This window comes from Ursus arctos, unplaced genomic scaffold (assembly GCF_023065955.2).
Source record: "Ursus arctos isolate Adak ecotype North America unplaced genomic scaffold, UrsArc2.0 scaffold_22, whole genome shotgun sequence".
Taxonomy (NCBI): Eukaryota; Metazoa; Chordata; class Mammalia; order Carnivora; family Ursidae; genus Ursus; species Ursus arctos.
In genome coordinates this window covers 18,483,684-18,506,439 of record NW_026622897.1, presented here as the reverse complement: position 1 = coordinate 18,506,439, position 22,756 = coordinate 18,483,684, and the positions used below count along the sequence as shown (strand labels likewise).

General features: G+C 39.1%; 1 protein-coding gene across 1 annotated transcript; it reads left to right on the top strand.

Moving 5' to 3' along the window:
• The first annotated feature begins 15,485 nt into the window (after nucleotides 1-15,485).
• On the top strand, nucleotides 15,486-16,454 carry LOC113259781 (olfactory receptor 6X1). The gene has a single exon (XM_026505278.3). The coding sequence runs from the start codon at nucleotides 15,516-15,518 to the stop codon at nucleotides 16,452-16,454; it is 939 nt and encodes a 312-aa protein (XP_026361063.2). The 5' UTR covers nucleotides 15,486-15,515.
• The last annotated feature ends 6,302 nt before the right edge of the window (nucleotides 16,455-22,756 follow it).

The window sequence follows — 22,756 nt, the reverse complement described above, 5'->3', positions numbered from 1 at the left end:
GGTCATTCTAACTTCTTTTTCCTTTGTTTGAAAAACAAGCTGAAAATAAGAGGCTGAAAGGGAATTCTTCCATCATGTAAATCGTTTTGCTCCCAAATTCATGTGTTTGCAAATTGCAAATTTAACAAACGTCAAGCTTATAATGTGAGAAGCATTCTCTGGAGTGATGCAAAAGGCTGTCCCTTTGGGGAGGAGGAAGGACCCGAGGAGAAGGGCCTGAAGAGAACTGGGGGTGCCGTGAACTTGTCCCTGCTGTGGGAAGAATTTTTCCTTACGGTTGCATACACTTCCACCTCCACGCGTCCTTCGCATCCCCCCGCTTGGTCTGGCCTTTCTTTTTATCTTATCTTAGTCTTTATTTATTTTCTTGGGACAACTCTGAAGGCTTAGCTTGAGCTAACTCCGTGTGCCCTCTAGAAATCAAGCATGTTCTGTTGTATCTTGAGGCCTGGAAGGGATAGTGGGGTCGGGGATTTAGTTGCCTGAAAATATTTGGAAGGAATGTGAGAGGGGCTTAAGATGTTGTAGAGCAGATGTTTGTTGAAGCAAAAAATGTTGTTTTTAGTGACCATTTCCATGGCCCTGTGTCTGTCCAGGATTGCAACCACACAAAACACTTGGCCTAGAAGATCTTTATGCCTATTTAATAAGTCATGAGGATTAATGTACAAATAGTGTGCTTGGGAAATTAGTGAAGAAAGTGAATATTGAGTAGAGCCTTTAAGGACATAGACTTCATGTTGGGGTGAAGGTATGGCTTGATAAAGAGGAAGCTGGACGTTTCAAGCAGGGAGTATACCGTGTGCCAAAGCTACATGATGAAGTAAAGAGAAATTTTATATGTGTAGGAAATTTGATATCGATTGTGTTTAAACATTGGCTTTGAAGATAATGAAAGCAAAGAAATTTACCTGCTGGGTGTTAGTTTTCTAGGAAGTTAGGGCTGAAGCCCAAACAGCTATAGCATCAAAAATTTTGAGTGGTTCCTCAAAAATTTCCCCCAAATTTTCAAAACTATTTGAAGTTCGTGTTCCCATCACTTTTAGGATCCCTGATCCACCCTGTCGTCATCAACTCCCCTTGCCCATTTTCCTTAGCTCACTGAACAGCCTCATTGATATATTTGCAAAGAATAACTTGAAGTGTTACCCTACCCATTTGGATGTTTGAGTTTAAAGAGGGACTATAGAAGACTCAGATGATTACTCTCCAATGGTGATTTTCAGGTAGATATGGGGTAGCTGATTTTGGACAGGTGACCACCTTGCTACTGCTAAACTTCTGTCATATAGTCTGACTTGTAAGGTAAACCCTGGGTATCTCTACAATGGAAAACAGTGGTATCCTCAACCATTATAGGTTTATGGATGCTAATTCCTACCATTTACACTGAGTTTGACTAAGACTACCTGTGCACAAACTTACAGCACAAGCAAATTCAAACCACAAGGAATGATGATTCAATACAAAAATGAAAGGCGGGGGCACCTGGGTGGCTCAGCTGGTTAAGCATCCGTCCTTGGCTCAGGTCATGATCTCAGGGTTCTGGGATCAAGCCCCACATCGGGCTCCTTGCTCAGCAGGGAGTCTGCTTCTCCCTCTGCCCCTCTGCCACTCATGCTCTCTCTTACTCTCTCTCTCTCTTTCAAATAAATAAACAAAATCTTTAAAAACAATGCAAAGAGATCATTTGTCCCTACTGTTTACATATCAAAGAATCACACTGGATTTCTCTTATAAAAGTATTCACTTAGGGCCTAGTTTACCACACAAAGTTGTTGTGATTAACTAGAATTATATAACTTGGAAGATGGGAAATAAAAAGCCCTGTGAGGGGTGCCTGGCTGGTTTATTTGGTGGACTATGTGACTCTTGATTTTGGGTCCGTGAGTTCGAGGCCCACACTGGGTGTGAAGATTGCTTAAAAATAAAATCTTTTTTTTAAAAAAGTATAAATGTTATGAATGTTTTGTCTGCTTTATATAGAATACTGTGATACTAAGTTTTTTACTACATAGGTGCTAGTTCATATTTACCTTATTTACTTTTTCTGTCAGACCAAAGGGAGTAGTAGGGATCTGTGGTTATATACAGCAGAAAGGATAGTCTGAGAAGAATGTGAAGTTGGCAATTAACATATCTTTTAAAAGAATCACAGCTGGAACAACATAAAATTTCAGAGGGCCCCAAGACATGAATATCAACCATAACTGAGCAAATGAGGCAGGTAGTACTCAGGAGCCAAGCAGGTAGGCTTGTAGCATTCCTGTAGATAATCAGCCAGTAGGAAAGGTTCCAGCCACCAGGATGGTGCTGGAGCAAGACTCCAACTCTGGGAAGGGGGCTAGGAAAAGCCCAGTTATTACAGATTTAACGTTGGGTTGGTGGGAGGTTGGGGAATGCAGAAAAAGTCTGGACCTCAGGATCCAGGCAAAAGCTCAGTCTTCAGAGCTTACTGAGACTGGAAACTGAACCACTTGATCTTAGGAGCTTACCTTCTGCTGCCGGTCAGTTTTGGTCTTTGGTCATGGGAATGGAACGAAGAATGGCATTGGAAGAGGATCAGCTAGCTGTTGGCACAGAAGCCTGCAGAAACTAGGAATGTATTTGGACCCAGCGCTTCCTTCTACGTCACAGCACCGCTCTATGGTTCCTTTTGTGCTTGGATAAATGCTTCCTCTTCTTCCGGAAATGCTATTTTCTCAAACTCAATCTCTGAAACCATTATTTCCCGGGTTGAAGTTTGTCATTTACGACCCATATGGCCTTGGTCAAGTTACTTGACCACTCTGTGCCCCAGTTTCATCATCTATAAAATAGAAATAATAATAGTCACGGTACTGCAAAGGTTGTTGTAAAGATGACAAAGACTCAATACTCGTAAGAGCATTTAGAATAGTACCCGGCACACAGTAAGCACTATGCAAATGTTTGCCTTGATGATTATTGTCTTTATTTTTTATTTTATTTTTATGTTTATACTTTTAAAAATATTCTTCATCTTTTTTTTTTAAGGGAGAGAAAACATGCAAGTGTGCATGTGGGTGGGGAGGGGCAAAGGGAGAGGGAGAGAGAGAATCTGAAGCAGGGTCTGCACTCAGTGTGGAGTCTCATACGGGACTCAACCTCAGGACTCTGAGATCATGACCTGAGCAGAAATCAAGAGGCAGATGCTTAACCAACTGAGCCAGTCAGGCACCACTTTCATCTTTTTTACTTTGAGAAATTCATACTTCCGACTTGAGTCAACTACAAATTTTGTACTTGAATTTGTAATCTCAGCTGAAGCTTTCAAAAACAGAAAACTGACGCATCAGAATAGTGTTCTGAATCTGTAAAATGTGGTGATAGCCTGATATGACTTGTAAAATTTCCTAACACTCTTTTGAACTTATAAACTATTTCTCATTTTTGTACCTAGTAATTTTTTTCAAAACCCAGAAATTTCCACAGCCATTCTGAGGCACTTGAGTTTTGAAACAAAAGGTGGCATTTCATGTTTTGAGAGCCAGGAAGAACCAAGGTTGGTTTTTTTTGTTTTTGTTTTTGTTTTTGTTTTTAGTGATGGGTGCTCGCTCAGAGAACACCCTAACATAAGTCCTTTTCCTGGTAGCTGATGGTTTAATCTTTTTAATGTTTGTGATGATGGATCCAGACTTACGGTAGCTAAAGCATATACAGTGGGAAGGCCATCTTTAAGAAAAAGAACACTAAATTGAAAACACAGATTAGGTGCAAAAATCAATATGTATTTTCAATGGGAGAGCCCTAATTAAATCCTGAATCAGGACAAAAATATATATATAAAAGACATTTTGGCAAAGTGGAAAAAATTTAATACGAACTGCATAATAAACATTATTGTGGACATGTTTTAAAAAATCAATATGTATTTTAAATGTGAGGGGAAGGGGTGCCTGGGTGGCTCAGTCATTAAGCGTCTGTCTGCCTTCAGTTCAGGGTGTGATCCCAGGGTGCTGGGATCAAGCCCCATATCGGGCTCCCTCCTCCACTGGGAGCCTGCTTCTTCCTCTCCCACTCCCCCTGCTTGTGTTCCCTCTCTCACTGGCTGGTCTCTGTTTCTGTCAAATAAATAAATAAAATCTTAAAAAACAACAACAACAATAAATGTGAGGGGAAAATAACAGCAAACTGCAATTGTAAAAAGCAACAAAACCCTATAAATATCACACAATCTGGAAAAATAACACAATATTTTACTCGCTAATGCTTCTCTTATTAGTGGAAGTTCCTGGTTTTTCAGTTTATTAAAGTAAATATTAAACTATTTTCAGCATATCTTTGATCATACAATAATGATTTTGTAATATCGTTTTCTGTAAAGAAAATGGAAAGTTAATTTAGATGTTCTCTAACATGGTTAACTGAAGTGTTTTTAATTTGTTTATGTTAGAGAAGTCATTTTTCACTTCACAATAGTCATTTCTAATAGATAAGTGATACAGTTTTGTCAAATTTATGAGAAACCTCTATAGTGCATTTTTATGCGCATTACAGAATGTACACCTGACAGTAGAGAATTTCTGCTTGAGGAGGTATTAATGAAACTGTCTGCTTACAGTTTCACATGACCAATAATAGGAAGAATCTTTCACAGACTCATTTCTTGTTCTGTGCACTTCTGGTTTTGAACATTTTACATCTCGTTTCTCCTCCATTACCCCTATTGGGGATGTATAATTAAAAACAAAATCTCCCAACCCAGAAAACCACTCCCCAAAGATAGTAGAGAAAGAAAATACTTTTATTATTAAATGAGCATTAAACCAGGATGTGATACATATCCCAGGCAATCCACTGAGATCTTGCAAAGACAGAAAGAAATCTCACCCTTTTATATAACCAAGAAAACACAATCCATTCCATACATACTCTCAAGATGAACAATACTGGTCCTCAAGTAAGAGGACTTGACAGCACAATTTGCACTGAGTTTATCTTAGACTCATCTGGTAATTGGAGTGACCATCGGTGTTAGCTAATTAGCTTTATCAGGGGAAGAAAAATCTTCTTACATCTTTTTGACAGGAGATAGTTTTGTAACTTGGAGTAAGGTACCCAAGGAAGTTAGGCTCCTACCCTCCCACAGAAACTGTGAGAGCATTATTACCCCTATTGTTTACATTTCAAAGGGATAGGTCTCAGGTCCTTGAGAAAGACATTTCTGAGTCATAAAGCTGAGAAGAGGCTTATTTAGCTTCTAAAAAATTTATACACATTTCAAAGAGACAAAGAAAGAAGTTATAATTCAATGTTTTCTAAAGTAAATACCCCATAAATGGGAGAAGAGAGAAGTCCCTTCCCTTGTTTTCAACAGGGAGAATTAAGCCTCTTGTTTTTTATGTTTTATTTATTCTTACACCACATATTCTGGTGCTTGCTAGAAAAATCTAGCAAGCTAGAAAAGAACAGTCCTGTTCTTTCAGGTCATGACATCCAAGTGAGTCAGCCTGGTGAATATTCCCAGAAACAATTCCTACAGCCATTTGTTTCCGTTGTAACAAAGTTCCTCATTTAACCCTGGTCTTCTCATTCCCAGAGCAAGCAAGCACCCTGGGACAGGGCAAAGATCACTGGATCAGGAGAGTGGACAAGCATGGCTTGTCCTGTATTGGGAACATCACTGTCTCCTTGTCCTGATAAGCCAACCCGACCTACCAGATTTCTCACATACGGTGATTTTTTTTCTCCTCAGAGTTTACAGATTGCTTCTCTGTAATTCACTTCATTCAGGGACCATCTCAACTTCCAAATATATTTACAAATATTCCAATTTTGAAGGGGCTTTGAACTGTTTCCCGTTATAGCTCCCAGACCTGAATCACATCAAGATATATGATCTAACAATTTGATTTAAATATCCCAATATTATAAGACAGATGAGAAGTTTGCTGAATATTATATGACAAAAGGTTGGTGAAGTCAAAACATATAGATGAGTTCAGTAGGGTTTTATTATATTATTCCACACATGGACCTAAAGAATTCTCATTTAAACAAGATGTCTAACTGAATGTATTTTAGTCATTATTGGGACTGGCCAGCTTTACATAAAAGAAAGAATAAGTTATGAAAAACTGAGACCTTCCCTTCAGGAATAAAAGACAAGGGGAAGGGGGAAGAAGGAGACAGAGAAGACAAGAATGTGTAGTCATAAAAGGCAGGAGAGAAGAGCTTTCCAAAAAAGAGGTAGTCAGTGGTACTGACTACTACAGGTTGTTTTGGGGGGAAAAATGCACTAAGAAAATCCTTTCAGATTTGAAAGATAATTTAAAAATTTAAGAATGATCTTGGGTATATAAATTCAGTAAATTATGAAGTGGAAACTAAACTTCAGAAAACTAAAGATGGACAAACAAACAGAGGTGATGTTACATATTATTTAAGAAATTTTGCAGTAAAATAAGTCCAAGACAGCTAGGACATCAAAATTTTGTTTTGTTTTGCTTTAAAACAGAGAATTGTGCCTTCTTAAGGAAGAAGGCAAGAGTTAATTTGGTGAGGGAGAAGGGAGGTACTGTAGCCAAAGAAAGTAGACTATTGGATGAAGGATGTTCTGAGAGATGACAAGAAAAGAGTATCAATAATACTAACAATAAAACCAATACTAACAATAATAACAGCACATATCTAGAATATGTGATTCTTCTTTTCACTTCTGCTGGAGAAAAATCTTCCTTCTCTAAGATCAGCATCTGTTCCCCTCCTCATACCGCCTTCCTTGCTTTTGAACTATCTCATGTCTCTTCAATTATGAATAAATCATCTGTTGGGTGCCACTGCACTTTCAAATTTCCATTCCATTATTTTGGAAGAATCCAATAAGCAACAATGACAAAATAATCCTACTAGACCAACCTTCCAACCACAAACACATAAGAAAAACTAGGAAAAAAAAAAAACATGACACAGCTATTTTCAGGCACTGGACAAGAGCTCAAGGATGGAGATCCATGAAAGAAGGGAAACAAATTAGTTGAACGTTAAAATAGCCAGGGCTCTCCACCTGGAGGGGTCTGTTGGACAACACTGGAGGGCAAACCCAAGCAAGGCACAGCAGGTAGAGGAACAGAGTTCAGAGTTCAAAGAGACTAAAGCAACTTAGGGGCAGAATATGAAAAAGAAAAATCTCCAGAAATCTGCAAAGGAGTGTGTTCTAGGTTATAGCTGAAAATAATAAGCTGTACACACATGCACAGGTTGAGACTCCACAAGCCCAGGCAAAGAACAACTATGAGAGAAAGAACAGCTACTGGGGAGGTGAATACTGAACAAAAGAGCTTGCAGAGAGTTAGATGTTTGAGATCCAAGCAATCAGAATGGAAGCACCTCATTGAACACCCAGTGCCTTAGAAACTCTATGTTTTAGCAGTAGAGAGAAATTAGCTCTAAAATGAAGCTTACTCCACTGTGACCCAACAAAGCTTCAAAAGAAAATCTTGAAATAATCAGGTTAATTTACAAATAAATTGACAGTTTGTCAGTACCAACTACAATACTCTTTAAGGAAAGAAAACAAGACACAGAATTCAACAAGAATCATAATGTCCAACATCCAACCAAAACTTACTAGACAAAAATAAAAAGGAAATGTGATCCAAAATGAAAAGGAGTATCAGTCAATAGGAACACATCCAGAAATAACAGAGATGATAGAATTATGATAGAATTATCAGGCAGAGAATTTGATATCGCTATGGTAAATATTTTGTAAGATTCTTTTTTTAATGTGAACATAATGAGGAAAAAAATGGAAGATTAAAAAATACATAAATGTAACTGAAGAGCATATAGAGCTGAAGTGAAAACTTTACTAAATGGGTTCGATAGCTGTTTAGACTTCACAAGAATGAATTTGAAGACTAAGTATAAAAACTATCCAAACTACATGTCATAGGAATAAAAACTAAACATAGTAATAAAAACTAAAAACAAAATAAATAGAGCTTCAGTGGCTTTTGGACACCACCCAACAATCTAATGTGTGTATAACTGGAGGATAAAAAAAAGGGTGAGGGCAGAAAAAAATATTTGAAGAAAAAAATTCAAAGACATAATGACAAAAATTTTTCAAAATTGGATGGAAAATATAAACTTACCTGTTCACAAAGCTTGAGAAACACCAAGCAAAACACACAAAACAAAATTACATCTACACGCATCATAATTAAATTTCCAAAAATCAATGATAAAAATTGTTATCAGAAATTAAGGGGTGCCTGGGTGGCGCAGTCGTTAAGTGCCTGCCTTCGGCTCAGGGCATGATCTCGGTGTTCCGGGATCAAGTCCCACATCAGGCTCCTCCTCTGGGAGCCTGCTTCTTCCTCTCCCACTCCCCCTGCTTGTGTTCTCTCTCGCTGGCTGTCTGTCTCTGTCAAATAAATAAATAAAATCTTTAAAAAAAAATTAAAATACTCACCACACACACCCACACATTAAAATACATGTTATATAAATATGGAAAGATACATAATACATTGCTTATGTCTCATGAGAACCATGCAAGTCAGAGGACAATGGAACAATATCTTTAAACTGCTTGGGCTTGGGGCTGGACTGGAATAAACTGTCTAGAATTCTTTATGCAGTAAATATATCCTTCAAAATGAAAGGCATGTAAATAATTTTCACACAAGCAAAAACAGAAAAATTTTTGCTACAAGACCTGCACTACAATTTTTACTACGAGACCTGTTAAAAATTAACTCAAAATGGGGCATCTGGGTGGCTCAGTCCATTAAGCATCTGCCTTCAGCTCAGGTGATGATTCCAGGGTCCTAGGACCAAGGCCCTCATTGGGTTCCCTGCTCAGCAGGGAGCCTGCTTCTCCCTCTCCTGCTCTCCTGCTTGTGCTCTCTCTGTCAAATAAATAAAGAAAATCTTTTTAAAAAATTATTACTAAGCCACGAACAGGGGAAAAATCTCATTTTTTTATCTCACAAAGGACTCATATCTAGAATAAAGAAGTTATGTGACAATAATAAAAGGAAAATTAATCTAATTTTTAATGAATAAAATATTTAAATTAATTCTTCACAAGAAATAAATATATGAAGTCAATAAACATATGAAAATTTGCTCAATATCACTAGTCATCACAGAAATGAAAATTAAATTAACAATGAGAAAGCCCTACCCATACAATAATGCCTTTTTTAATTGACAATAACAAATATTGATAAAACGTGGAGCACCTGGAACTCTCGTATGTTGGTTGATGGGACAACAAAATGGTGAGATCTCACTGGAGAACAATTCGGCTCTTTCTTAAAAAATTAAACATACACTTACCTCATACTCAGGAAATTCATCTAACATTTATTCGTCTAAAATAAATAAAAACATATGCTCACAAAAAGATTCCTCTTTGCCCCGGCTTTATTCATATAATCAAAACTGAAACCATTCAAAAGTTCATCAACCACTAAACGAATAAATAAGGTGTGGTATGTTCATGGAATATGGAATGTGCAGGGAAGGAAAACTTTCCCTCTCTTCCTTTCTAGTTTCTTTGGCTAGTCTAATAATTGAATTGACTTAAGACAGACTAAGAAGAGAAAAAAAAAACAAATTTTAATCTTGTATGTACAGGAGCTCATAAAAATACGAGATGCAAAGAAGTGACCAAACAAGGCAGCTTTTATATCTTTTAGATAAAGAAACAATAAATCTGTGAGGAACTGACAAGACAGAGAAGTTTGGGCTTGGGGAGGTCAATTGGTAAAGTAACAATGATTGTTTTTATAGCTTTCTTGGCCCTAAATTCTCTATCTCTAGTGATAAGAATGTCTCTCTTCCTCCTGGTTCAGGGAGGGTATACCTCACATGGGAGGTTTGTTTCCTGCTTTCAGGGAGACAAGGGAAGTTCAGAGTGTCCTTCTTACACTGGCCACTTCTCAAGTAATTTTAATTTTAAATAATCGATATACCAATGTGTTATATTTGGGGGCAGCCTGCCCTGAACCGTATCAAATACTACTCAGCAATCAGAAGGAATGAACATTTTATATTTGACAATAGGGGCGAATCTCAAAAATCATTTGCTAAGTGAAAAGCATTTAGACACAAAAAAATATACAGATGGTATGATTTCACTCATATAAAATCATACAGAAGTCAAGCCTCATCTGTAGCCAAAGAAATCAGAGCAGTGGTTGTAGGGGTGGGAGGGAAGGTGTTGAGGTAGACTAACTGAAAGTGGGCACAAAGGAATTTTTGGAGCGCTGAGAACATTCGAAATCTTAATTGAAGTGGTGATTCCGTGGATATACACATCTGTCAAAACCCACTGAACTGTGCATTTTATTCTATGCAAATTATACCTCATGAAAGTTTTTTTTTTAATTACAATTCCAACTCTATTTTCTCATTTTGCAGAGGGTTCCCCAACGAGTTATGCTTGCTATATCCATCAACTCTCTGTTGACCCCCAAGAGTTCAAAACCCCATCTTTTCACTTATCACCATAAGATAATTTACCCAAAAAGTCGTACAATTCTACGCCATTCACTCGTGCACTTGTGCATACCTGGCCACTTGTCACATTATTCCTTGTCATAAATTTCCTACCCTTGATTCAACTTAGTTCAATCAAGGATCCCATTTACTTAAGAAACCACTGATTTTAATTCTTGCAGAAACTGAGAAATTCAAGATCTAAAACCCAGAAAACCACGGAGTCTCCAATTTTGATTAATTATCTCAGGAGGGGAGGGATGATTGGTCCCAATTAGAATTTAGAAAACTGCCAGTGTCCCACCTTGACTTATGAATAAACTTTTAGCGAGACTTTGTTTTCTCCTGGGAGTCTCTGGAGCACATCTATGGAGACTGATGTCCCAGAGGAAGCCAGGCAAGTGCCCCACTAACAAACTGCTGTGCTGAGAGAAGAAATCTTGACCTAGTGTGAACTGATCTATTAATCACTTTCAACACAATTCTCTTAAACACTGAAGCAATCTTGCTATTTCTTGAAAGCTTTATGAATGGAATTCAGCAATGCATAACAGCACTCATCTTAAATTTTAGAGAGATTCATTTTCCTGGTACAAAAAAGAAGGAAATTTTCTGTTTCAATTCTGTGCATTTATAAGAATATCTTTCCTTTCCTTTCAGTTCTCTCGTGGATAAGGAAGCACCTCAGGACCAGAAGTGTTTCCCTGGGAATCATCAGTGCTGTGAGTAGTGCTTTGCTACAGAGAAACAAAGAGTACCATTCTGGGTGAAGTGTTGCTCTTCTGTAGAATGAATAGACACGGCTAGCCTTGATGCCCCGAAGCCTTGAAACAAATTCCAGTTAATGCATCTCGGGCTCATATAGAAACGTCATAACCCTGACGGGACTTGGACCAGCAAGCGTCTTAATTCACTGCATTTTACCCACGACCAGCGATCCTTGGGGTGAATTTCAAACTGGCTGCCTTTCTGTGCACTCCAGTTTTGCACAGTTCCCCAAATAGTGATTCTTGATGCACTTCCCTTTGTGCAACTTATAGAGTATAATCCAGGTGCCTCTGTACCTGGGTGAACACTATTGGCATCTTCAAATGTACAACATGATCAAAGTCTTGAAAAATTGAAATTGTCAGCAACAGGTAAAAAAAAAAAAAAAGAAGAAGTAAACAAACAAAGGATGAGGCTTGGGACGTATTGCCTTTAGCCCAGACTCAGAAAAGATATATGTTAATACCCTTCTACTTTTCTTTTTCTTTTGAGACAATGAAAAGTTCAAGAAAAATGAAGGATGCTTGATTGCCACAACATAGCTCAGGAAAAAAAAAAAATGATTCCACTCTACCTCAAACCATTGAGCATCAAGTGGGTTAAGAAAGCTCTCTGTACTCTGGGCAGTCTGGAGACCAGGGAGAATAACCAGAACACAGTAAGAAACATGAAGCCTGATTAGGGAAAGATGGAGCAGAAAGGTCTGCACGCAGCAAAATTTACATAAAAGCTGGAAGCAGCAGCGGACTTGGAGACAAATTATTTAGCAAACAGTCCCTGTTATGTCTCCAGCCTTTGAAATATAACAGTAGCATTTTATAAGCATATACATGTATCAGTCTACATAAACTCATAGGTAACTGGGGACACAGTGTCAACAAACTATCCATTTATATAATCCTTCAGAAAATCTCTTTTGAGGGCTTATTTTATGCCAAGCCCATGCTTAGGCCCTACAGATATTATTGCTGCCCTCAAGGCCTTAGAGTTTGTGGAGGAAGCCAAACAAACTATAAATACAATTTTGTAAGCATTCAGAAATGGAAATGCCCAGGGGGTCACGGTGCGGGGGTAGGTAGGAGTCACACCGGAGCTAGACTGGAGATGGGAAGTCAGAGGAGGCTTCCCGTGACATGGCTCCTCGGCTGGGGTCTAGAAGTCAGATAGGACTTAGCCAAATGCTGGAGAGATTGGGGGGGGGGGTTAGGCCAAGGTAACAGCATGCACAGTGATTAAGTGACGAGAAGATGGCACCTTCAGGCAGCCAGAGCAGGGGCCAGCAAACTGTTGCTGTAAAGGGCCAGCCTGATCATGAGTATTTTAGGCTTTGGGGGTCCTAGAGTCTCTGCCATCTGTCCTCAACTCTGCCATCGTAGCACCAAAGCATCCACAGGCAATAGGTAAACAAATTAGTGTGGTTCCAGGGAAATCTTATTTACAGAGAGTCAGCCAAACTCTAAACTTGGGTAACTCAATAAGCACAGAGCGTGGAATGGGGAAGGAAAATGGCAGATCAGGCTGGAAGATCAGGTGAGGTAAGACTCGATCATCAACACCTTGAATGTCGCACCAAAGAGTCTGTACGCTACCACCCTCAAGGTTCCGAGGAGTGACGTGGTCAGAATTGCATTTGAGAAGGACCACTCTTGCTACAGTTTGAAGCATGGATAGGAAAGAGTATGACAGATCAGGGGACAGGGAGTTCAGTTAGGAGGCTGTCCTGATCCTAATGAAAGATAATGACATGAACAAAAATAGCCTCAAAGAGACAGAAGGAACAGATTAGAAAGTAAGGAGGTAACACGAACAGGACAATTCCTGATTGCTATGGGGAGATGAGGAGGAACGCCATATGACCCTCTATGTCGTGACTTCTCCGAAGGAAAAGAAAAAGAGTCTAGACTATATAGTTAAATCTGGTAAGCATGTCGACTGCAATGTTTAATCCAGTATTTTAACTTTATCCCCTTAGCTTCCTAAGGTTACTTTCCTGTCTTTCTCTGAATATTGCTTTTACCTGCTAACTCACGCCATCTGACCTTTCTCAAAATCTCACAAAACTTCACATGCACTCACAACCCTAGTCTAGTTGGCGGTCCAGACAGTCGACACCATTGCTGGGACTCCTGGATCCTCGTGGTGCCAAAGCCAAGTCATGGTCCCTTACAAAAGTACGCAGAGTCTCTATCTCCTTGTATATGCCTTGCTTTGTCACTGGATACATAACAGCTCTGTCTGTGACCAGAATCTCAACGGAGCCCATTCAGTTACCACCTGCAGGCTCTTCCTCCATGAAGCATAGATACATGTGTACGTGTGTTGCCGAGAAAGGTGACACCGTATTTTCCACACATACACATATGCACAAATTCGCAAACTCCCTGACTCAAAATTCTCTCCTCCAAAAGTCTCATGAACCCATCGTGACTTACAGGAGGCCTGCCCCACCTGTTAGTTTATCAGAAGTGTCTGGACCAGCCCAACTCCCAGCTCCAGCTCCAGCTCCAGTTCCAGCTGAATTCTCTGCTTTAGTTCTAGTTCACAAACTTCAGGCCTTGTCTGGAATGCATTTTCCCTCCCCACCCCACTCTCTTTTCGTATTGAATGCCTCTAGACTCAGCTTAAGCATCTCCTTCTCTGGAAAATCTTCTCTAACCCCTCCCCAGGCTGAGTAATGGGTCTCTCTGGGTGTCCCCAAAACAATCTGTGTACAACTCTATACTGTCTACTCACTGGGTTATGTTGTAATTATCATACACGGTCTCTCTCCCTATTTAAATGATAAGCTCCTTAGTCCTCTAGGAGGACTTGGAACATAGGAGCTCTCAGCAAATGCTTATGGAATATACAGGTTTAATTCCCCCAATTGTGGAATGGTTAGCCCTTAGAAATTTTGTATTAAGCAGGACAGACTGCCACTCCCTTCTGAGTAGGGAATGAAGATAAATCTGTTTCTACCCCATTCTGAGGGATTCGTGGCTGGCAGTACTGACCATCAGCAGAAATTCAAATACTTCTCTGTCTCTTATAGTCTCATGGGAAATAACGGAAGCTTTTGACTTAATAGGCAAAAAAATAATCTTTTCCTGGTCTAGAAAAGAGGTGGGAGGAAATGGAAATATTTTTCTCCTCTAGGCTCTCAAAGATTTCTTGTTCTCTCGTATGAGGATAGAACGAAGCCACATATCAATGAACCATGAGCCGCCTCTTTCATGCGAAGTTTCCCACACTTTGAAAATGGGGCAATTCATTTCATAGCAATTTACCTTACCCACTGCAAAGAAGAACCATGTGGAAGAATATCTTCAATAAGAGAGGAAGTAGTGTTACTGTTTTCCAGTGAATTTTAAGAGAACAGAAAGAAAGTTCTCAACCTATGAATTTGCATATGCAAATAAGAATGCTTTGCTTGGTATGGAAAGACACTTAGTCATAAAGGAAGGCTTTGGTAGGGATGTGCTTTCCAGGACCCAGTTTGTTATCTCAAGCATTTGCTAGCCTTTTTACTTTTTTAGTTTCATGTCTATGGATCTTTATCCAGTATACGGTGATTAGGTACTTCTGCATATTAGGCCCTAATTCAGCTGGTCTTGGCATTTTGAATTAAAGCTTAGTACATTTTCCTACTTGCTTAGCAATTTTATTCATTTCACTTGAATGTTTTTTAGTCTCCTTTGTTAAGAGTCTGAATTAGAATTTGGAAGCGGATTCTTGAGAAAAACATCTGCTCTATTATCAAAGTTGTATTTCACCGCTAATATATAACAGCAATGATTTTTACTTGTATAAATACACACAGAGAGATGGGGGGATTGTAAAATCAGCTTTCTTAAACATACTTGTAATATAAATCAAGAATTTCTTTTGGAATATAATAGGGGGGTGTGGATTATTTCTTATGAACCCACAGCGCAGTTTTTGCAGATATACCATTATATACACTTCTAAAAATCATATGGATTATTGACAGTTAAACCATGTTGCAGGGATTATTCTCATAGCTGTATATGGGTGGAAAAGTATTTTTCCACTCATCAAGTGTACTTGGCACTTTCAAAGTCCATTAAAAGATGGTTTCGCTGGCAAAAGGACAAGCCCAATCCTGAGTAAGAAAGGCGTGCTGAGGACATATGTGTGTATGCAAAGGAGGGGGAGTGTCCTGAAGGACCTTAAATAGAATCAGAATCCTCCTTTTTTGTGTCCACCGTGTGTTTGAGCATGAAATTTGATGAAGCTACTTTCTTGCTTGTCTTTCTAGAGTATCAAGGGACATGAGAAATGGCACGACAATCACAGAGTTCATCCTCCTAGGCTTTCCTGATATCCAAGGACTACAGATCCCTCTCTTTATAGTCATCTTTTTCATCTACATATTAACCCTTGCAGGCAATGGGCTCATAATTGCCATTGTCTGGGTGGAGCCTAGGCTACAAATACCAATGTACTTCTTCCTCTGTAACTTGTCCTTCCTAGAGATCTGGTACACCACCACAGTCATCCCCAAACTGTTGGAAACGTTTGTGGTGGCAAGAACAGCTATCTGCATCCCCTGCTGCCTACTACAAGCCTTCTTTCACTTTTTCCTGGGCACCACTGAGTTCTTTATCCTCACCGTCATGTCTTTTGACCGTTACCTGGCCATCTGCAAGCCCCTTCGCTACCCCACCATTATGACCACCAACCTCTGCCTGCAACTTGCCCTCAGTCCCTGGCTGGTAGGCTTTACCATTGTCTTTTGTCAGATGCTGCTGCTCATCCAGTTGTCCTTCTGTGGCAACAATGTCATCAATCATTTCTACTGTGATGTTGGTCCCATTCTGAAAGCAGCCTGCTCAGACACAAGCATTCTGGAGCTCCTGGGTCTTTTGGCGACAGTTCTGGTGATCCCAGGGTCACTCCTCTTCACGATGATTTCTTATATCTATATTCTGTCCACCATCCTACAGATCCCTTCAGCCACTGGCCGACAGAAGACCTTCTCTACTTGTGCCTCTCACCTGACAGTAGTCTCCCTGCTCTATGGTGCTGTTTTGTTCATGTACCTGAGACCCACAACACACTCTTCCTTTAAGATTAATAAGGTGGTGTCAGTGCTAAATACTATCCTCACACCCCTTCTGAATCCCTTTATTTATACAATTAGAAACAAGGAGGTAAAAGCAGCCCTAAGGAAGGCAATGGCTTGTCCAAAGACTCATCATCCACAGTAAAACATGCAACACGTCGAAATGAACGCAAGGCAGATATGAAAATTACACGTGAAAGAGGACCGTGGAGAAGATAAAGATGTAAAAGCAAACTACGATGGTTAAAGTCTCCTGTAAGAATTCGTTATGTATAAATGAACCAGGAGTCCTTCAAAAGAAATAAACTCATTCTCCAACAAGGAAATCCCAGAATACCTTCAGATGCATCAAGTAGAAACCACAAAAGTCAAGGACAACTGTCAGTAACTTTAAAAAAAATGTAAGGATCTTGTCTCCTTCTTTGTTTATAATAACTCTCCTTGCCTCATTTCCTTGTCAAAGGCATAAACCATCCCACGCATTTTCTCAGTACTTAGTTTCTTCACTGTAGAAATCCCTTGTAGGCTCCTAATCAATTCTAATGGGTCTTTCAAAAATGTTTTAAATAAACCAAGTTTTTGTTTGATAATATGTTAATAAGGGGACTTCCATTTTAATAGAACACAAATGTCTACATACACCTAAATGTATTTATTCCCAGGTAATACCAAAACTTGAGGACATCATGTGAAAATTTCCAATTGGATTAGGCCAGTTCCTACGCTTCACCCGAGGTAGGCCAGGTGCCTAGGAAACCAAAAGAAGTCTGAGAGCCAATATAACTATGAAGGCTTTCTTGCTGGAAAACTCAGCCCCGAGGTTACATTAAGGACAGGGCTTGAATGTAAGGTTATCCTGTAAGGTCCCTCAAGGCAAAGACAAACCCATTCATTTAGCCATGTTCTCAGGCAAGACATTTGCCAGAAAAAGTTTTCTACAGAATGATGATGCAGGTGAGTCAGAGTTTATAATAATAAGTATTATATATGCCCCTCTTCCCAAGGCACAGAAAGTCTATCATTAAAAGCCCATTAAACTGTGATTTAAAAAAAAAAAGGATTATTGCGCATTCCTTTTAATATTAAATTGAAAATTGCAAGAGCAAAACACAGTGTAATGAGGTGAAAATGTTATTATCTCAACTGTCCGATCTGATTTTATCTTCGAGAGGAGCTGTCTTGGGGCCAGGCAGGTGAAATTGGTCATTTGAAGGTGCAGAGAGAGACCCTAAGGATGAATATTATCAAGAAACCTATCATCAAAAGAACGGTTTAAATTGCCCTGAATGAGAAAATCTGGGTAATATCTAAGTGCTCCTCAGAGAGGAAAATGGCAAAGAAAGTAAAGACAGGAGAAATGAGCCAAAAAGAAGAGCAGAAAAGTCTATGGAAAGGAGCCAGTGGAAATTCTCCAAAGTTGGGGAGCCTACAGAGCATTTTAAAAATGGAGATGCCTATCCTCAATTTGAGGCCACATTTCTATGCTGTTCAACTGTCTTCCCCTTGAACCTTCAGTAAAGTCTCCCACACTACCAAACATATGTATGAACAGCATGTGTATGTTGCAAGCATCACATGTGTATGTTGTGTGTATAATTCAAGGAAGAACTGAGTTTCTTGTCTGGACTGATGTTTGAATTAGAGACAGCCCATAGAAAAATTCAGAGCAATGCCCACAGAATATGCAGAAATTTTAGGAAGAACTTCAGACTTTCATTGGCTTGGGCATGGCTCCAGGTAACCCTATCTAAGGGAATTGAGACACCTGGTTATATTATTACTTAAAGACATTTTTTAAATCTGCTTTCAAGTTTCACAGATATTAGTTTCCCTGGGTCTAGCCTCTTGCCTTAAGAGTTACCTGTTTGATGGCAGACAGAAGGTAACATAAAACACGTTGACAGATCTTATAATGGAGAGAACAAATGCGAGGGTACCACTTGACTCCAATTTATGAAAATCAAAATAGACACCATTTATTCATCATTCACGCATTTTTCATATTTTATTGATGTATGGGTATCATGTCCTAAGCAATGTGCTGGTACTGATTCTGTTGAAAAAAACATTTTTTGGTAGTCTGCCAGAAATTGAGTTCTAGGAGTTGGAAATACCAGAGCTGAAGAAGCCTATCAAACAAAGAAGCACCAACACCTTAACATCAAGAATGAAATGGGTTACAAGACTTCTAGGCAGCCCTGCCTTAGATCTTCACCAACATGGTCCCTCCAAATTCACCAAGAAACGTGTTGTCTATCTCCGGTGCCTGCAGAAGCCAGAGTGCTATTTTGAGGAAAAGGAGCCCTGGCCACAGAGAGAGACAACATGGCAAAGCTTGACTTTACATTGCCCCGTGTTTCCTAGGGCTCTAGAACCCAAATATCTTCCCCAAATGTACATGCCCCAGCTTTCTCCAAGAGAATAAGAAATTACACAAGAACTCATGCAAACAATATCATAAACAACCTCTTACTCAGATCCCTGGATATTAATTATTTTTCTACTACTGGTAACTCTAATGACAAGGTTGAGCTCTTGCATACAGCTGAGCCAAATCCTTGACAATGAGCTCGAGTTAATTTGTTCCTGAAAAATGTACACACTTAAGTAAAGCGGTTGTTTCCATGATGTGTTCCAAGAATACATTAGTTATTAAAAGCAGGTTTCAAGTATTCAAACTGGGGGACATACAGAGTTAGACAAAGTTAAACAAGTTCCTTCATGACTCAACTTCTCAGAACCTTTAACGCTATGTTGAAAAAAATTTCTAACTCCCAAGCTTATGTATATAAAACTGCCTGTTATATCATCTTGGTTTTATGAAGAACTGTGCCCACTATTACTGATGTAAACCAGAGCAATGACCATTTCAAAAGGAGACTTTACAATCCTCTCCTCAACCAATCGATGGTGGCCTCCTGTTCCTGCCTTGTTTGGGCAAAACTTCCTTTCCTTATCCAGGATCTAGCCCTTCCCTTGTAACTCAGAAAGACCAAAGTCACTTTTGAGTGATACAGCTTTCCCTTACCTGTCAAGTAATAAATTCAGCTTTACTTTTTCAGTTCTAATAATCTTCACATGCATTAGAAACTCCCAAGAGGAAGATAGAGACTATGCCTTTCCCAAGCTTACCCAGCTACAGACCACTTTTCTCAATGAGCCTTAGACTAAAGCTTTCCTGCCATCTTCCTTAAGGTGTATCCAAAGTCATCTCAGTTTTTATCAGGCTCTTATAATTCCATGATATTCGTAAATGACCAACCAACTTGGAGCTAAAATTTTTAAACTCCAATACAAGAAAAGCTGAATACACAAAGAATTGGACATGGTTACATATTTACCTAAGCATCTGGTGCCTGACCAAGTGGCTCACCACCACTTTGAATTATGTATTCTCCTTGCAAGTTTAAATGAGTCCAATTATAAAAATGCCATTTACACATAACTCTTCCAGAACCATCACTTTCTTTTTTTTTTTAAGATTTTATTTATTTATTTGACAGAGATAGAGACAGCCAGCGAGAGAGGGAACACAAGCAGGGGGAGTGGGAGAGGAAGAAGCAGGCTCACAGCGGAGGAGCCTGATGTGGGGCTCGATCCCATAACGCCGGGATCACGCCCTGAGCCAAAGGCAGACGCCTAACCGCTGTGCCACCCAGGCGCCCCCAGAACCATCACTTTCTGTCGCTGGTATTCAGCTAGTCTCAGACTGAACAATTAAAAGAGTAGAATGACACACTCTTTCAGATGAGACCGCTCCACTAATATCTCCTGCCATTTCTTTGATTTTTGGAAAGTAGTCTCTCTCTTCCAACTGCAGAATTTTCCTAATAATTAGTTCTTTGCTCTTCATCAAATACTGTTAAAAAATAAATAACAACCTAATGCCCCCATCTCCATACTACGGCTTTAGTCTAAGCATTTGACCTACAATAATAACTTTATAAATCACCTTTCCACATTCACTCTTGAGCCTCTTCATTCTCCTCCGTGGCCAGAAGGATCTTATAAAAATGAATATCTAATCATGTAACTTAATTAAAATCCTTCAATGGCTTCCTTCCCAGCAGATAATGCTTAATTTAGTCTATAAGACCTTTGGTCTGTCAGATCTGATCCCTGTTCACAATACCAGGTCCATCTCATATATTTCTCTATTGCTCTCTAGCCCTAGACACCTATCCTCTCAGTTTCTCCACTACCCTAAGTTCCTTTCCACCACAGGACCCTTGCATACACGCTATTTCCCATTACTTAAAATATTCTTTCTTACCCCACTTCCCACTCCCACCCCCAATCTCATCCTGCCCACTCATCCTTCAGAATTCTGCTCAAAGCTTACTCCTCAAGAACATTTCCCCTAACCACCTCTCTACCAGCACCATCACCAGGATTAGGACCTCTAGTCAGAAGCTCTCAAAACATGCTGCACTTCTCCTTTGTAGAACCTACCACAATCATAAGTAATTTATTCAAACATGTTTCTTTCCTCCAAAACACAAACACCATGAGAAAGTTAGCTCCCTGAGGACAGGTTGTGCTCAACTGTATTCCATATACTACCACAGTGTCCCACGATACCAGTTACTCAATAAATAAACTGGACTGACAGAAAACCAATCACATCGCATATGGATTATAATCTCTGTAGTTCTGTTATGCCAATATCCCACCTCTGTGTTTTAAAAGTATAAATGAATTACCATAGGCAGTATTAGATTAGAATCCACAATTTATACCAATCACAAAAGTAAATTCAAAATCTAACCATAAAAAGGAGAGCAACAAAGTAGTAATAGAAAATATAGGAGGAAACCCTGATTTTGGTGTGGAAAAAATATTCTGAAATAAGACATGAAATTCAAAGCCACTGAGAGAAAAAGTGTATCAAATTTATCCAATTTGAACCTTTAAGACCATAAACAAAGTTAGAATGTAAGCTATAAAGTCAAAGAAAGTATTTGCTACATAGATATTAAATGATTACGATCAGGAATATGTAGCATTTAACAATGAATAAGAAAAAAATCCAATTGAGAAATGGGCAAACTCATAGTAAAATGACAAGCTACCAATAAACATACAAAGAATGTTCATTTTCATTGTTTTTTTATTAATATTTTTTTATCATATTATGTTAGTCACCATACAGTACACCCCTAGTTTTTGATGTAAAGTTCCATCTTCATTACTTGCGTATAAGCATTTTCATTCTTAATCCTGGAAAGGAAATGTAAAATAATGAGACATCACTTTTTACCCATTTTACAAGTTTTTTTGAGAGACAGTGAGAGAGAGAGAGAGTGAGTGGGGCAGGGGGAGGCGGGGAGCAGTGGGCACAGCGAGAGGGAGAGAGAGAATCTTCAGCAGTCTCCCTGCTCAGTGCTCAGGGCTCAATCCCAGGACCCTGAGATCATGACCTAGGCCAAAACCAAGAGCTGGACGCTTAACCAACTGACCCACCCAAGCACCCCTCACTTTACAAGGTTAGCAACATAAAGTAGTGGCATGAATACGGTGGGAAAATATTCTCATATATGGCTGTTAGGTCATAAATTGGTGCAATCTCTGGGGAGATAATTTGGTAGTATCGATTGAATGTATACAACCTATAACCCAGTAACATTTTTTCTCTGTCCCAGAGTAACATTTGCATGTATGCATGAAGATGTTTAGTATAGCATTGTTTGTGATAGTAACAATTATAAATAACACATATTATCCATAGGCAAATGGCTAGTCACACTATGGAATGTTATGCAAAAAGTAGAATAAGGGAGCTCTATATGTACTATGAACAGGTCTCCAAGGTCCAACACTAGGAGAAAATAGCAAACTGAGGAATCTAACATGAACCCACACATATATGCACATGCACACAAAATAATATGATTTCTATGAATATATATATATATATATATTGTATGTAGAAGTATAGAAAAGGGTCTGGAAGGTAAATACATAAGAATAAACGTTTGGTGAGTGAGATGAGGAAGCCAGCATAAGTAAAAGGTCATTAACTTTATCTGCAATATTTGAGATGTTTAGAATAACATTTATGTGTCACTTATGAACTTAATATTTTAAAATATTAACCGAATCTATAACGAGAACATCTGGCACACAGTAGGCCTTCACAAACCGTACATTCCTGTCCCTCCACCAAAAGTAATGAATACCTTGGCTTCAAACACAATAGACTGATCCCAGCAACGTGTCCGGTGAAAATGAAATGTGTAAGTCATAGTTGGGGGGGAGAGAAGGCCCTCCCATGGCACGTGGAGAGTGGTGACTTCTTCAAAGGACAGGGAGAGTAAAAAGGAAAATAGCAGAGATCACTGACCCAGACACAAATGAACGAATGAGATCAAGGTCAGTCTTAATGAAACACAAAGACATGCTCCAAGGAAAACAGAAGAGAACAGGATACCGTAACTATTCTCTTGC